At 49.7% G+C, this 16,610-nt stretch overlaps 1 protein-coding gene across 3 annotated transcripts in view; it reads right to left on the minus strand.

The window, feature by feature from the left end:
* KHK (ketohexokinase) overlaps positions 1–240 on the minus strand; it is a 9,971-nt gene extending 9,731 nt beyond the window's left edge. Inside the window, exon 1 of one of the 3 annotated variants that reach the window (XM_020808304.3) lies at positions 3–240. In XM_020808304.3, the coding sequence (XP_020663963.3) occupies positions 3–94 (92 nt within the window). In that variant the 5' untranslated portion in view covers positions 95–240. The remainder of the gene's footprint in view (positions 1–2) is intronic. The other 2 variants (XM_020808303.3, XM_020808306.3) reach the window with 2 other exon arrangements.
* Positions 241–16,610: the final 16,370 nt, after the last annotated feature.

Here is a 16,610-nt window from a genome sequence, read left to right on the forward strand (position 1 = left end):
ACCTGGAGTCCGAGTCCTCGGGCGGGTAGCGCTCCACGACGCTGATGATGTCCAGGCACACGAGGCCCACGCACAGGATCCGCTTCTCCCCCATCGGACTGGACTGGCGTGGCGTGGCGTGGCCAGTCCCGTCCCGTCCGGGCTGGGCAGAGCTGGGCCGGGCCGGAGTCCCGCCACCCGCCTCCGCTGCCGCGCTCGCTTCCCTCTCCTCCGTGCCCGGAAGACTCCGCCGCCATTGGCCCCGACGCGTCGCGGCCCGGCTCCGATTGGCCCCTCGCGTCCCACATGCAAATCGGCACCACCCCATCATTGGCAGTGCCCGGCAGGGCGCGGCTCCCGTCTCCCGCCGCCCCGCCCCACAGAAGAAGCGCGGCCAATCGGGTCGGGAGGGCTCTTCTCAGCCACGCCCCCGGCGGGGGGGGTGCCGCCCGAGCCGAGGCGCTGGTGGTCCGCCAGGGGGAGCCCCTCCGGCTGAGCTGTGACGATTTACCCAATTAATGTTAAGTCCTCATTAGGCTAATGCCTTCATTAGGCCAGTCCTGGGAGAAGAACTCGCGCGCGGGCGGGTGGGCGGCCAGGCTAGTGTGTTAACCACTAGGTAGGCATCTTTCAGTCTGGAGAGACGAGGGTCACGTGCTCCGCATGGAGGACTTGGAACAGCGTCTAGTGTGGCTGAGGAGGCCAATTCGAGAGTGACCATTCCTTCCACACTGAAGACAAATCCAATCTGTCCCCTGTCCATCTCCCTGGTTTTGCTTCTTTCGGGACTGCCTCTTGGCCTCGGCCTGCTGGACAAGGGTCTCTTCAAATTGGGAGAGGCCACGATGCACCGCCTGCCTCCAGGCTGAACGGTCAGATGTCAAGGTTTCCCATCGGTTGAGATCCATTTCCAGATCCCGCTTGCAGCTTGTATCGCAGCTGTGGTCTCCCTCTGGGGTGATTTCCCTGCACTAATTCTCCATGCAGGAGATCTTTTGGAATCCGACCATCAGCCATTCTCACGACATGCCCAAGCCAACGTAGACGTCACTGTTTCAGTAATTTATACATGCTAAAAATTCCAGCTCGTTCTAGGACTACTCTGTTTGGAACTTTGTCCTGCCAGGTGACCCCAAAAATCCATCGGAGGCAACGCATATGGAAGGTGTTCAGCTTTCTCTCCTGCTGTGCATAAAGGGTCCAGTACACACTGCAGTCCAGGAGTGTGCTCAGGACACTCCTGTGTTAACCAAGTCCTACATTTATGGTACGAGGGTACACTGGACAAAAGGCCTGTGGACATATGGGCCAAGCTGGCCTGCAGATTTATATGGCTGATGGACTGGACTAGGGACCTGAAGAATGGCCTGCCTCTGGAAAGGCACGGAGGAAATCTTCAGCTTGCTTCACACACAGCACAACTGACTGTTTCCTGTTGACAAAAAGGGTTGAGAATTCATTCCAACCTGGACCTTTTGCATGATGGAATGAGCAAAGAAAGAGGGAGCCATGACTGCTGTGGCCACCATACTTTTGGCTGAGCTGGAAGACAAGGGAACAGTGTGGACAGGCTGCAAGGAGGAATATTTCCGGTGGCTCCAAGCCATCAGAGTATATACCCTGATCAGATGCTACAGTCACTTCATGCACCACAAGACAAAGGGGTGATTTTCCCTTCCCTTTATTCCCTTTGGGAATAAAGAAAAGGGGTGCAACACACGTTTGCGCCCAGTTTGCCATCTATCAACACAGAACTGAATTTTAGGGGCAAAGGTGAAGAGGCCGGCCAGAAGGTAAGAGCATGAGGGGCAAGAAACAACTGTTGCTTTTGGAACTCAGACTCAGCAACACCTTCTTTCATCCTCACGGACAGATGCTTCTCAGTTCACTTTTCCTCTTGTAATTTTTACTTTGGCAGACTTTGAACACTCTGGGACCTTCAGGCCTTACCTTGCCTTGATTTTGAGAGAAGCTCCAGTTTTTACAGTGGGGATAGACTAATCTTTCTGGAAGATTCTACACCTCCATTGTTGTTCCCCCCCCCCCTCTCTCTCTGATTCCACTACACTATTTTACATTTTTCCTTCTGGATTCTCCTGGATTAGTATTCCTGCATGTTTCTCTGATTCTTCAGGAACCTGTTCCTTGCGATAGGTAGCCATACGTCTTTCTTTCTCAATCTTTAGGCCAAACACCTGGAACATAGGGAGTTTCAGCTAGAGGACTGGTGGAAAGTTAGGGGCAGATACTGGGCTCCATAAAGGGCTAACTGCGGCTGATTTTGCATAACTGTAATTTCATCTGATATCTGAATACAGGTTGTTCTGCTTTGCACTCTTCATTTCACCATTGCATTGTGTTGGAAATTTATTGATTTTCCTTTTATTTCTTTTATATTGTGCCTTTATTTTGCAAAGCTTATTTCATGTTTATCTGCTGTGACTTAAATAAATCTTTCCATTAATGATACCTGCAAGCAACTTAGAGTCATTTCTGCTTATGCCCTCCTGCCCACTGGGGTAACAGAAACCTCGCTTTCAAGGTGATTAAAATAAAACGACAGTGAGGGTGATGGAAAAGAGGGCCAGTCTAGGACTCAAAGACTCGGGTTCCAGGACAAAGGTAAGGTAAACCTCTCTTCTACCTATCTCATACCTGCAAAACCCTTAAAAATGCCACCTATGACTTTTAGTGAAAGTGAAAGAAGAAAGTTCCAAAGCAGAGCTGCAGTTGAACCTTACAAAAGCTAGAATTATGACTTCAGAAGAAGAACCCACCACTTCAGCATTCACAATAAAGGGACTGAAATGGTTAGGGACTTTGTATACTCTGATTCAATCACTCCTTCAAATGGAGAAATCAGAAGGCTGAAACTAGGAACTCTCTCTGGAGGCAAAAAACGTTGAAGCTGAGGCCGTCCTGCTTCGGGCGCCTCACGACAAGGCACGATTCTCAGGAAAAGACGACAATGCTGGGAAAGGCGGAAGACCAAATGTACAAGATGGACTGAGCCCTGAAAGAGACCACACGCTTGAGTTTACAAGAACGGAGCAGGGCAGCAGAGGACAGGACGTTTCGCTCATTCATGGGGTTGCCATCAGTTGGGGGCAACGTGCGAGACCCAGAAGAGCAACGGTTTCCCCACTGATCGTGGAGAGGGAGGATCGGCGGCCAGCCTGCCAGGCAGCCACGAGGGATTCCCTCTGTCCTGGAGGAGGGAGGGGCTGTGAGGCTTTTGCTCAAAATAACAGCAGGAATACCTGCCCCGCACTGGGTTATTTCTGGTCAGTCGGCAGGGCTGCACTTGGGGACGTGGTGTTAGATGGTGTGCGGGTGTTTCGGTTCCAGGGGGTTCATCCGGAAGGAAATGGCTGCAAGTCTCTTCCAGCCTGGACTGGCTCTCTCGGATGGGACGGGGAGATTTCTGAGCGGCTTTTTTCCTTCTTGAAGGGATGAATGCAGATGGTGGTGCTGGGGGGGGGGTGCCTGCTGTCGGCCTGCGGGGCCCCTTGGCCCTGCACCTGGTGGCCAGGTTTCATAGCAGCCTGTTGGCCATTGAGGCTGGGGGGGGGGGGAGGGAGCAGCTCTCTTCCCTGGGAAGGTCTGTTTTGACTTGCGACACCTTCATGCTCAAGACACGTCCTCCAGAAGGCCGTCACAGAGCTCAGCTCGCCCAAACCCTAGAGCCAGACTGTCGGCAACTGTCCGGAGCGGGTGACTCCCTTTTTGGGGCCGCTGTCCCTCTACCAGTCTGTTTCTGTACCCGGCAACGTGGGCCGCTCCGGATCCCTCTGCCACTTAGCTGTTGGGAAGACTGCCTTCGCCCCCTCCGGCTGGACCCGGGCGGTGAGGTCTTGAGGGGGAGGGAAGCCCTTTCCCTTGTCCTGGAGTTATTATCAGAGGCACCGCGGGCTGAAGCCCACGCTCGCCCATTCCCCCTCCCAGGAAGGCTTGGGGGGGGCTCCCCATTGGCTGCCTTTCCTGGGGTCAGGCAAAACCTGTCTCTACACAGGCAAGACTTCCAAAGACCATCTGGTCTTTTGCTTTGTTGGGGGGCAGGTGGGGGGGGACAGGAGGGAAGGGAGAGAGAAACCGCTTCGGTGCCTCTTCTGTCTTCCATTGTCTTGCGACTGGAGTTTTTCGTTCAATATGAAATGCAGGCACATCAGTTTTGATGCATTTCTTGCTCTAATTGGTTGAGAGTGTATAATGCTTTGTGGTAAGTCTCCCATCTTCCTCCAGGCTGGAGTCTCTAATGATGCCACCTCAGGATGGCAGGGAGACCATCTTGTTTCTCATAGTCATCAATTTGTCTTCACACAACCTTGGTGGCCTGTCTCCAAAGTTCACGGCTATTGCTAGACTCCAAGTCAGCCATTTGAATATGAGGATCCACAAAGTCAGACGGAGAAGTCTCGTTCTGGATGAGATCAGATGACGGTCCTTCCCTTCAGCTTTGCTGCCACCGTCAAGAGGGAGGCCCCAGGAGTCGTGAAGGAACCCCCCCCTCTCGTGGCTGAGCTCCAGAGGGACTTATTTTAAAAGCCAAAAGGCACGGCCACACAGAAGATTGTCCCAGACTGGTGCAAACGTCTCTGTTCTACACACTGGCATTTCAATTCCTGCCACGGTTCATGGAGAAATGTTTAATTATCTCAGGGAGGTGTGTTTCAAGGACCCACACATCACCCATCCACCCCCAGCTCCCTCAGTCTTCCTTGTCATTATCGGCAGCCTCTTACCCACCACTTGCGCAGGTATGCAGGTCCTTTCTCTCTTTGTAAATGTTTAGCAAGTGAAGAACTGCTGAACTGACAAAACACAGGAAGCATTTAAATAAGTGCAGAATGGGTTTAGTGCTACAGTGAAGCTCTAAACTAGGAGAGTTTGTTTTTTAAAAAATATATAATTTACAGATTGCATTGCAGCAGTTATTCTTACCCATGTGTGCAGAAGGCTATCAAAAGAGTTCATTTTACCACACAGACACACACACACACACCATCCCCCACTCTGTGCATCCTTAGGGACATCATCTGGACATTCCCAACAACAACCCTCAAGGACTGATGCAGGAAATCACACAAGCCAAAAGCAAGACAAAATAACGCAAGCTGTTTTTAGTCATTAAGTCATGTCCGACTCTTTGTGACCCCATGGACCAGAGCACACCAGGCCCTCCTGTCTTCCACTGCCTCCCGGAGTTTGGTCAAATTCATGTTGGTTGCTTTGATGACCCTGTCCAACCATCTCGTCCTCTCTCGTCCCCTTCTCCTCTTGCCTTCACACTTTCCCAACATCAGGGACTTTTCCAGGGAGTCCTCTCTTCTCATGAGACAGCCAAAGTATTGGAGCTTCAGCTTCAGGATCTGTCCTTCCAGGGAGCACCCAGGGTTGATTTCTTTTAGAATGGATAGATCTGTTCTCCCCTTGCAGTCCAGGCGACTCTCAAGAGTCTCCTCCAGCACATAGAAATGCAAGTAGAAATGCTGTTTAAAAAATAACAAGTCCTGCCAAGCTGAACAAAACATAGCCTGTACAGTATCCATGTCACAAAATGGAATCTGTTCACAGTTAGCACTGATGTTTAGTTGACAGAATAAAGAGCAAAGGGAACCGTGAGGACTGCAGCACAAACAGCAGGGTCAAATACCTAAATCTAGTCACTTCCTCACTTCAAAAACCATGATAACTCCAATATCCGAAGGGGAAGAGCAGGGGCAGGCCGTCTAGCCCTGTGCCTGGAATCCCCCTGGGGTCGCCTGCGGGGGAAAGCTGTATGCCAGCCGGGAGAGGACCGCTGGGGGACCAGCCAAGAACTCTGTGGGAGAGTAGGGTGAGCGCTCCCTTAGCAGAGCGGTGCGCCTTCTCTCCTTCTGGAAGGACAGCTCCCAAGAGCCCTCCCTCATAGCCAGCCTTGCTGCCTGCTGGTTCTGGGGGCCGAAGTCCAGGAACATCCTGGTCTGTCGCCTGGACACCCACCCTCTGCCCTTCCAGCTGTGCCACTTCTGGAGCCCACACTGGCAGGTCCTCCATCTGGGCAGTCAACGTCTGTGGTCGTCTCTGTGGGCCAAGCAGAGGTAAAGGGAGACATAAGCCTGGGGAACTCCTGGGTGGGGCTGTCCTCTGCTCGGCAGCTCAGGCGCTTGGAGCTTGAAACCAGCCCGGCCGTGCCCCCAGTCACACCCCAGTGCAGGCTGTGGGAGGCATCACCCCGTTTCTCATGCATTCCAGGGGGACAAGGTCCCAGCGCCTTCCACTCTGACCAACTTCAACGGGCTCAGGAGCAGGACAGCTCCCTCCCTGAGTACTTAATACAAAAGTGGCGACACCTTTTTTTCGCTTTCTGCAAAGCACCATGGTTCACATGGTTTCCCCTGTAGTTCCACCATCTGTTTCAGACTGCAGAAAATCTAAGCTTTAAAAAAATAATAATGAACGATTACAACAATGTCTCCAGGTGTAGCTCACCTGTTATCACATTTGCTCAGGATAGGTGTGTCTAGACACACCTTCAGATTCTCTCCTGTGTCAGGAAAAAAGCCCTTGAGGGACCCAGAGGAATCCAGAGGTTGTCAGGCTGACAGAAAGTGTCGGCAGTTGCTTAATCACCCCTGTGCTTTCCTTGAGACAGATACGAAGCTCACGGACGGTTGATTAGTCTGTTAACCATTTTCTACTGACCTTTCCAGTTCTTCAGAAGATTGGGGCAAATTAGTTCAGTCGTGCCCTTTGGTAGCCTAAGGGCCAGCTGAATATGTGATGCACAGAACCAGAGGCTGGTGAACGGCATCAGGTCCCCAAATTCATGGAGCAGAAACCAGAAACCAGGAAAAACTTTAGTTATCAGCTGATGGGTTCTGAGCTGTCCGTGATGGATCAGGAAAGCGAGTTTGGTGTGCCGGTGGACAGCTTGAGGAACCGGTTGACCCAGTGTGTGGTGGCCGTGAAGAAGGCCAATTCCAGGCTAGGGATCATTAAAAAGGGGGATTGAAAATAAAACAGCCAGCCTTATAAAGCCATTGTACAAAACGCTGGTAAGGCCACACCTGGAGTATTGCGTACAGTTCTGGTTGCCGCACCTCAAAAAAGACGTTGTGGAACTGGAGAAGGTGCAGAAGAGAGCGACTCAAAGGGTGACGGGGCTGAGGCACCTCCCTTCTGAGGAAAGGCTACAGCATTGGGGGCTCTTGAGTCTAGAGAAAAGGTGCCTTGTGGGGGGGGGGCATGATGGAGACATCTAAAATGATGCAGGGGGTGGATAAAGTGGAGAGAGAGGGAAGCTCTTTTCCCTCTCATGAAAGACCAGAACATCCACTCTAATGGAGTATTGGGAGAGTGAGAACAGACCAAAGAAAATATTTCTTGACCCAGCGTGTAGTTAGTCTGTGGAACTCCTTGCCAGAGGATGTGGGGATAGCATCTGGCATCTAGAGGCCTTTCAAAGGGGATGGGACAGATTCCTGGAGAAAAAGTCCATCTTATGTTCTTATGAGAGGCTGTGTCCCACGAGGCTCCAGCAACCTCAAAAGTCTCCAAGACTGATTTCAGGACCTGGGGCTCATTTTAACTTGGACTTGACAGGAGTGTTAGCAAAGAACAGCGCAGGATTTAAGGGGGCTTCATTGCAAGGAGGAAAGAAAGAAAGGAGAAAGATGTTCAGAGCAACTCTCCAGGGAAGAGAGCTGCTGGAGGCAGAACAAATCAGCTTCCTTCAACGATTTAGAATTCTGTATTTAAATATGCTCGCAATACATTACATATTGCAAAGAGATTACAAGTACATTACAAGGCCCTATGTTTACAATTATATTACTGTTGTAGAGTTAGGCATCCTTCAGTCTCGAAAGACTATGGTAACGTGCTCTGTATAGAGGACTTGGAACAGCGTCTAGTGTGGCTGAGGAGGCCGATTCGAGAGTGACCATCCTGTTATAGAAACAATTTAAAAATGTCAAGCACAAATGAGTGTCCCACCGGAGAATCTCCCCCCAAGTTGTCACACCCTCCCAGACTTTGGGCTGCTAGCAAGTCTGAAAAATGCAATTGCCTCCATATGGATTCTGGAACAGTCCCCCCCCCCCTCCAGTAGGACAGCTTTCCCTCTGCTTTTGTTCGGGGGGGGGCTTTCACGACAACTGCTTGCCCCTCCTGCCTTCTGGGATAGGTGGCAGCCGGTTAGCAGCTGGTCAGCAAGCCACTTCAGAAGAAAACCAAAACAGCCAGCTTTCAAAGAAGCCGTGGTGTTAGTCTGTGCAAGACAACCAGACAAAACCAGAGCCAAGCAAAAAACCACAACACAACAGCGCAGTGGTTCCCCAGCGTTGTCCTGCTGGGGGCGACAGAGCCTCCTAGGGACCATCTTGGTTGAAAAGCGCCCCCTCGTGGAAGGGCCTTGGCTTCTGTCCTTTCCTCTCGCAGGGCAGCGCCACCTCCTGGTCACATCAAGAAGTGCCAATCTCCCACTGGAAGTCATGAAAGAACTCGGCTCTTGGGGCAGCTTCATTCTCCGCAGCGGGTCCAGAGCCTCAGAATGGAGGAAACTCCCCGACGAGGCCAACTCCCAGCAACCCAGCACAAGGCCAGGAGCTTCTCTCTGTGGATTAAAAACAGCGAAAGTTCCAGCGGCACCTCGTGTTGCCATGTTTTTTGAATTTCTGGTTAAATTCCCCTTTTGTTTCACAGTAGAACTACAGAGATCCGCAGAGGGGAATAGCTACAAGTTCCCCAGATAGTACACCCCTTTCTCATTATCGGAGACTTTACATTCTCAATAATACATGCACTCTGAGAAATTTAGAGAAGAAAGAATTTTAAAACCTTTTTACTTACAAAGCTGCTTAAAATTACAGATTTGTGTATGCTGCTTTCTTTACTGCACACATATTTAGCCACCAGCTGAACAGATCAACAGCAAAGAAACAACTGCTACCAATCAAAGAACAAGAGGGAAGGACCACTAAACAGAGAAGAAGGGCTCTCTTTGATTGCAGAAGCTGGAAGAAACAATTGGTTGGTGCTGGACAGACAATCACCTCGGCCCAGAGAGGTCCACCCCCCCCCAGTCACACAAATTACAGACAGCATGCAAGACTGTAAATAAGATCTCCATCAACTTAAAGGCTAACAAGTGATGCTCAGCGCCCTGCTTTCATGCAGTCCATTTGAGAGAGGAGGCGCAGGGTCTCGCCTGGGGTTTCAGGTCTCAACAACATCATACTGCATATAGCTTAGATATCTAGCTGCAGAGCCAGAGTTTAGGTGTTCGATACCCCATTGCAAGCAGAGCCAGCCCGTGTGGCCTTGGGCTGCACAGGAGCCCCAGGGCACCCGCACAAGAAGGGAATGGGAAACCCTGTCTGAGTATTCTCTACCTGGAAAACCCTGGAAAGGGCCAAGTGAGAATTGACTGGATGGCACGTCATGCTGCTGCTGCTGCTGCTGCTGCTGATGATGATGATGATGAAGAAGAAGAAGAAGAAGAAGAAGAAGAAGAAGAAGAAGAAGAAGAAGAAGAAGAAGAAGAAGAAGTAGAAGAAGAAGAAGAAGAAGAAGAAGAAGAAGAAGAAGAAGACAATTACTTCCGGGCAAGTAGCTAATTTCATGAGACTGATACTGGCTCCACAGGAGCAGCAGAGCCCACGATCATTTAACAGCCTTGCAGTCCAGGCAGCTCCCACTCTATTGAACGAACATGGTCCCAGTGGTGGGATTCAAATAAATTAACAACAGGTTCTATGCCCGAATGGCAAATAAATAAATAAATAAATAAATAAATAAATAAATAAATAAATAAATAAATAAATAAATAAATAAATAAATAAATAAATAAATAAATAAATAAATAAATAAATAAATAAATAAATAAATGCCCAGGACAGTGGGATCCAATGAGAGTTTCTTCTACAGTGGTCTCCCTACTGCCTATCATCACAACTACTTCTCACATGATTAAGATATCTGGATAAGTGTATCTGTTTGGGCATGTCGCTGCTGTTAACCTCACCATGGGCATGTGCCAAACACACACACACAAACACACACCTCACAGTGGGTGCTTATGACCAGGTTTGACAGAGAACTGACACATCTCTCCTTCCCTTTACCTCCTATTTCACCCTATAGCTCACCAGTAAAAATTGCTTCCATCCCTTTTCCTGCTCCTGAAATGACTGATAGCCCTGCTTGTTGTTACCTGGAGGCTGCCTTTGCACACCTGTTGAGGAGTTCTTCTCCCCCCCCCCCCCGCTTCCTTCTGGCTTGGAAGGTATGGTCTCTTTTCAATCTGTTGCCACTCCACCTCAACCCCACCACCTCAATCGGTCCAGAACACTGCCAAAGAGCCTGAAAAACCCACAACAGCCGATATCAACAAATGCTTGATTAGTATGCTCTCATGTATGTCTTTTCTGGAGAATGCTGCCTTCTCATGATGGTCCCTCCCCCTTGGAGTCCCTCCGGCCCCCACCCACCCCCCATGTTGACCTGTGGTCAAGATGGGTCTGAATGTCTGGAGAGAAGAGTTTCAATTCCCCATATCTATTGATATGTTTATGTGTTTTCCTTTCTTGGCCCTGGATATATGGCCTTCAAGAATAGTAAGTCTTACTAGTGTTAAAATACTGATAGCTGTCTTCCTCCTTCTAACAGAGTGGGCCATCTCTGTGTGCCATTTGTCTCCCGAAATTGTCAGTTTTGGGGCAGGAGGAAGAGTTCTTTGTTATTCTAAATGAGGGAGGTTTCATCTCTTTGTGGTGTGAGTGACTTTTCTATTGCATACCTTGCTTGCGTGGATCAGTGAGACTGTCACTGGTTCATGCACTGGATATTCTCTGGGATTTTAAAAAAACTGTTTCTAGGCAGAGCAACAGTCTTATGTGGTACCTTTAACTTGAAAAAAATCATAGTAAAACGAGGACGGTTGTTTGTTTGATTGAAGCGGTCTCACCCCCAAATTTTTTCCTCTGTGTCCTGCCCTCATGCCTTGTCAATCACACACACCCTCTGCCTCGAGGCCATGAGCTTTCCTCCAGTGACATCAAGGACTCATCCTCCCCCCTTTTCCCCCAGTGACACCTCTGCTCTTTCCAGGGCTTTATCTCTCTCACCCATATCCCACCTCAGACGGCTCAGTGTGGAGTGGGAAGGGAGGCAGTTAATTGTGCCCCCTCCCCTTCGCTCGTCGCTGGTCACCTGGCCCCTCCTCCTTCATTCATCTCAGACCAACAAACGGTTCTAAGAACCAATAGTACATTTAGGAAGCGGTTCTATAGAATAGGTGAGAACCTGCTGAATCCCACCTTTGCATGGTCCCCTGTCAGAGCAGAAACCCATGGAAAAAGCTGATTCTCTGCTTCGGTGGCAAGACTACCCTTCTTGTTTACAAAGCAAGCTTATCAACCTTTTCCATACTGCTAGAGAGGTCTATTGGAATTTCCATTTTAGCTGCCACAGGAGCTGTCAGCTGAGTGAGTGCTTATCTCCCTGTTTACCTAGACAAAATGAAACATTCAGGCAGTTTAAATATGCACAGTGACACAATTAACTGACAGCAGCAGACTTCATTAGCAGATGCAGGCGAGACGCACAGGCAAGACCGACAGGTTTCTGACATGGATTTCCTTCCATAGACTCGAAACAGCCACGGCTTGGCTGAGTAATTACAGAATTTTAATGCTTCTCATATGAGCAATATGCAGAGGCTACCAATAATGCCTTTGACTCTTCAAAATCATGGTGTGCCTTAAGAGTTTGCTCTCTGCTTTTTGATGGTGCCTTTTTAAGGTTATAAGCCTCTGCATTTTCGTCCTCCCCCTCATGGGCCATCAAGTTAGTCCTGACTTTTGGCAACCCTTCCCAGGGTATTCCAGATCAAGAGTACTCAGCAAAGGTCTACCATTCCCTTCTTCTGGGGGAAGAATTCGCCCATGGAATCCTTCTTGCCCAGCACCCCAGGGTTATGGACGGGACTGTGAGTCATCTGCACTGCAAAGCCAAACACAGTCCCTATCAAGAGGGCCCTGATCCTGCACAAGGAGAGCACCATCCTCTGTGTAGCATTGCAGCCAGTGAGCGGTTCCAAGGCCACTTGTGCAATCTGTGTTGCAAAGCAGAGGGAACCTCACGCTGGCTCTCGGCCTTGCGGGAAGTTCCAGCAACCTCATTGCTGCCTTGCAGCTCTTTGAGGACACAAGACTTGTTGAAAAAGACAATCGTGCCCGGAAAATAGAAGGTAGCAGGAAAAGAGGAAGACCAAATACAAGATGGACTGACCCCATAAGGGAAGCCACAGGCTTGAGTTGACAATTGGTGGGCAAGGATGTTGAGAACAGGATGTTTTGGAGATCACTCAGGGGTAATGAATAATAATTGTGTGCCATCATAGTCAATTCTGACTTACAGTGACCCTGTTTCTGGGTTTTCTAGGGAGAGAATAAGAGAATGCCCAGAAATGGTTTTGCATCCCCTCCTTCTAGGGGCACCCTGGGACGTCCATACACCTTGCTCAAAGCCACACAGGCTGGCTGTGTTCGCAGGAGTCCCAGGACTCGCGACCTCTGGCTGAGCAGCCAAATACCTGAAACCAGATGCCTGCATTTTCAGAATATAATTAAAACATACTTCTTGGTATATTCACTAGACCCTGTAGTCTCCTGCAAGTCTGAATCATGAATTCAATCCTTGCCAATAATGGCCAGATGACATTTGAACCTGCATTTTGAATTTAGATGGAAACATGATTGAAACCTTTGGCCTTCACTCTAAGTCACTGGCCACACGGAAGATTGTCTTCGGACAAACGCTCGCTCTATGGGTTGGAAACGGAGATGACCACTGCCCTCATGACTGGACAAATTGTCAAGGGGAATCTTTACCTTTGCCTAGGTTTTGACTGTGTCTACGTTGAATGTACTTTTGTTTGAAACTTTCGATAGTTGTAAACATTTTTATGACTAGAAAATAAGCCCTAGTATGACTTCCGGGATGCTCGAAATATAAGCCCTACCCCCAAAATAAGCCCTAGTGAAGTGAAAGCCCGCCCTCCACCCTTGTGCAGCAACCAGAAGAAGAGGATATGACTGTATTTCAATAAAAGTAGATTGTTATACGTAAAAAAAAATAAAACATCCCTTGAAAATAAACCCTAATGCTTTCTTTGGAGCAAAAATTGATACAAGACCCTGTCTTATTTTCAGGGAAACATGGTATTACTCAATCTAAACATTTGCACATTCATAACTGTAAAACTTATTTTTATAAGAGAAAGTGTAGGCCTCCTTCAGTCTTGAGAGACGATGGTCACGTGCTTTGGATGGAGGTCTTGGGACAGCGTCTAGTGTGGCTGAGGAGGCCAATTCGAGAGTGACCGTCCCTTCCACGCTGAAGACAAATCCAATCTGTCCCCTGTCCAGCTCCCCGATTTTGCTGTTTCTGGGACTGCCTCTTTGCTCCGGCCTGCTGGACAAGGGTCTCTTCAAATTGGGAGAGGCCGTGATGCACCGCCTGCCTCCAGGCAGAACACTCCGAGGTCAAGGTTTCCCACCTTTTGAGGTCCATTCCTAAGGCCTTCATATCCCGCTTGTGGATCTCCTTGTATCGCAGCTGTGGTCTCCCTCTGCACTCATTCTCCATACAGTAAATATTTTGGAATCCAACCCTCAGCCATTCTCACGACATGCCTAAGCCAACGTAGACATTGCTTAGAGAAAGTCTAACGTAGACATCTAAGAGAAAGTAAATGCACCTTAACTATCAAGTTAGATCTTTTCAATAATTTTGGATTTTTTTGTCCTAGAGAGAGAGATGGAGAGCATAGATGCAATGTAGATGAAGAAAGCTTGTAACTTGTGCAAAGGACTGGCTATTTGTGAGAGGCTACTTCTGGCAAGCGGCTAGTTTCACCAGTCTGGGAAAATGCAATATAAAAGCCCTTGGCTCCTCCACCCCTTACACTTTACAGTGTTACTCTTTAACTGTTTCAGCAATATTTCATCACTGCATTCCTTTACACTTTGTTAATAATACATATGCTCTTTTCAGTTCAATGTATTGCTTGTTTATGCTTCCGATGAACATCAATAACCTTTCACCATTGTGTCCATTATTTCAGTACCTTTTATATTGGTTTAAATGATTGATGAGGCTCACTAGAGATTTTAAAAAGTGGGAATAAAGAACACCCCCCTTGCGCGCTTTTGCCTCCCATGCCCTGTGATTGTGTTGCTATCCAAGCTGAGCGGCAGCTGCTTGAGAGCATTTTGCCCCGAGTTGCAGGTGGAAGGTGGCTGTCTGTGATCTTCTTGTCCAGGTCTGCTGTTTGGGCATTTATCCTGGTTAGCAAACCGTAGGCCTTCTCCAATTGTGGCTTTGCTTTTCGGCTCAGTTGCTGCAGGTCTTATTGTTTGGGGAAGGTCTGGTGCAACTTTTAAGGTTTACTCTGTGGTGGCTTCTCCATTCGGGCAAATGGCACCCCCAGGCAGCCCATCACCACCTGCTGCCTGACTAGAGTGGTGGGTGAGTAGGGTTGTGTGGGTTTGCCTGCTCCTCCTGCTGTGTGCATGGGGAGAATGCCCGCCTGCCTGCCTGCTGGCTGGCCTGTCTGCTCGTGGCAATGCACGTGCACCTGCATGAATTCCTGCCACTTGCCCCCTCCCCACTTCTGCCTGCACCCTCCGCCCTGTCAGGTGCCACTGTTTTTCTTAGATTCCCCCCCACACACACACACACACAAGGTTGTGCTCAGATGTTTGTTATGTGGCAAATGCCCTGCGGTGGAGGCCAGGCGTCCAGGCTGAGGCTGACGGGTGGGAGGAGAGTCACTGATGTCTTGGTGGAACTTCGCCAGGGATTGCCATCTGAGTCCAGATGTGAGCCAGGGAACAAGACCCTTTCCCATGGCTTTCTTCTCTGTGTGTTGGGATCCAGATGATGCAAGGCAGCAGCAGCAGCACGCCTCCCCCTCCCACACACTTGTTGCTTAGTCGTTTAGTCGTAGACTCTTTGTGACCCCATGGACCAGAGCACGCCAGGCCCTCCTGTCTTCCACTGCCTCCTGGAGTTGGGTCAAATTCCTGTTGGTCACTTCGATGACCCTGTCCAACCATCCCGTCCTCTGTTGTCCCCTTCTCCTCTTGCCTTCACACTTTCCCAACATCAGGGTCTTTTCCAGGGAGTCTTCTCTTCTCATGAGATGGCCAAAGTATCGGAGCCTTGGCTTCAGGATCTGTCCTTCCAGTGAGTACTCAGGGTTGATTTCCTTCAGAATGGATAGATCTATTCTCCTTGCAGTCCAGGGGACTCTCAAGAGCCTCCTCCAGCATCATATGTCAAAAGCGTCAATTCTTCAGCAGTCAGCCTTCTTTATGGTCCAGCTCTCTATTCAGTCTGTTCCGCAACTTTTCTCTCCCCCCCCCCGCGCCCAGGGCTGGGCCCCATCTTAGTTCTGTGGCTGGAGGAGTCCTGGCTCTCTTGAACCGTCCTGAAGAGCCTGCGAAGGGTCCAGGGCTCCACAGGTCAGGTCTTTTTCCTGGACTCAACCCTCCCAGGGAGTCCCTCCCAGTCTTGTCCCTCTGCCCAAGCGGAGCAAAAGCAGGCCTTCTCACCCGCCTTTTCTCTGATGCCTCTGGACTTAGGCTTCTGTCTCCGGGTGCAGTAACGGAGCTCCAGAGCCCAAGGTGGGCCGTGTTTCAATGTGAAACGGGCCTTTGCACCTTGAAGGAGAAAACAGGCAGGGCCCAGGAACCCTCCTCCATGTTGCAGAGTTTTGGATTTTTGGTTAAAGTTCCTTTAGCTGTGCAGCAGAAGTTGAGACAGTAGCGGAAAGAGTTTAAACATTTTTCTTTACTTACCATTTTTAACATAACAAACACCAAACTGAGAAACATGATTGCTTTCAACAACAGACTTTGACAGATTCCAGAAGGACAGGAACACGGAGCAGAGAGTCTGGGCTCTCTTTGAATTCGGAAGCACGGAAGGAATTATTTTTTAATGCGGGATAGACTGACGGGCGAAGAATTGATGCCTTTGAATTGTGGTGCTGGAGGAGGCTCTTGAGAATCCCCTGGACTGCAAGGAAAACAAACCTATCAATTCTAAAGGAAATCAACCCTGAGTGCTCCCTGGAAGGACAGATCCTGAAGCTGAGACTCCAGTACTTTGGCCATCTCATGAGAAGAGAAGACTCCTTGGAAAAGACCTTGATGTTGGGAAAGTGTAAAGGCAAGAGGAGAAGGGGACTACCGAGGATGAGATGGCTGGACAGGGTCATCGAAGCAACCAACATGAATTTGACACAACTCCGAAAGGCAGTGGAAGACAGGAGGGCCTGGCGTGCTCTGGTCCATGGGGTCACGAAGAGTCGGACACGACTAAACGACTAAACTACTGCTACTACTAGACTGACGGTCACCCCAGCCAGGAAAGTCCCTCCCAGCCAGACCTTTTCCAGACAGCATGCGAAGTTGTTAAAAAAAAGGCTCGATTCCTTGACCCTGGAGTGGTTTAGCACGAGAGGTCCGAAGTCCGGCTACGCCCAGACCTCCCATCCGCTTCCGGGGCTGCCGGCGAGGAAGGCGATCACTGGCCTCCCGCTGGAGATGCGTCTTTGGGGCGGGGGGGGGGGAATAAGG

The sequence above is a fragment of the Pogona vitticeps genome, chromosome 1 (assembly GCF_051106095.1).
Source record: "Pogona vitticeps strain Pit_001003342236 chromosome 1, PviZW2.1, whole genome shotgun sequence".
Taxonomy (NCBI): domain Eukaryota; kingdom Metazoa; phylum Chordata; class Lepidosauria; order Squamata; family Agamidae; genus Pogona; species Pogona vitticeps.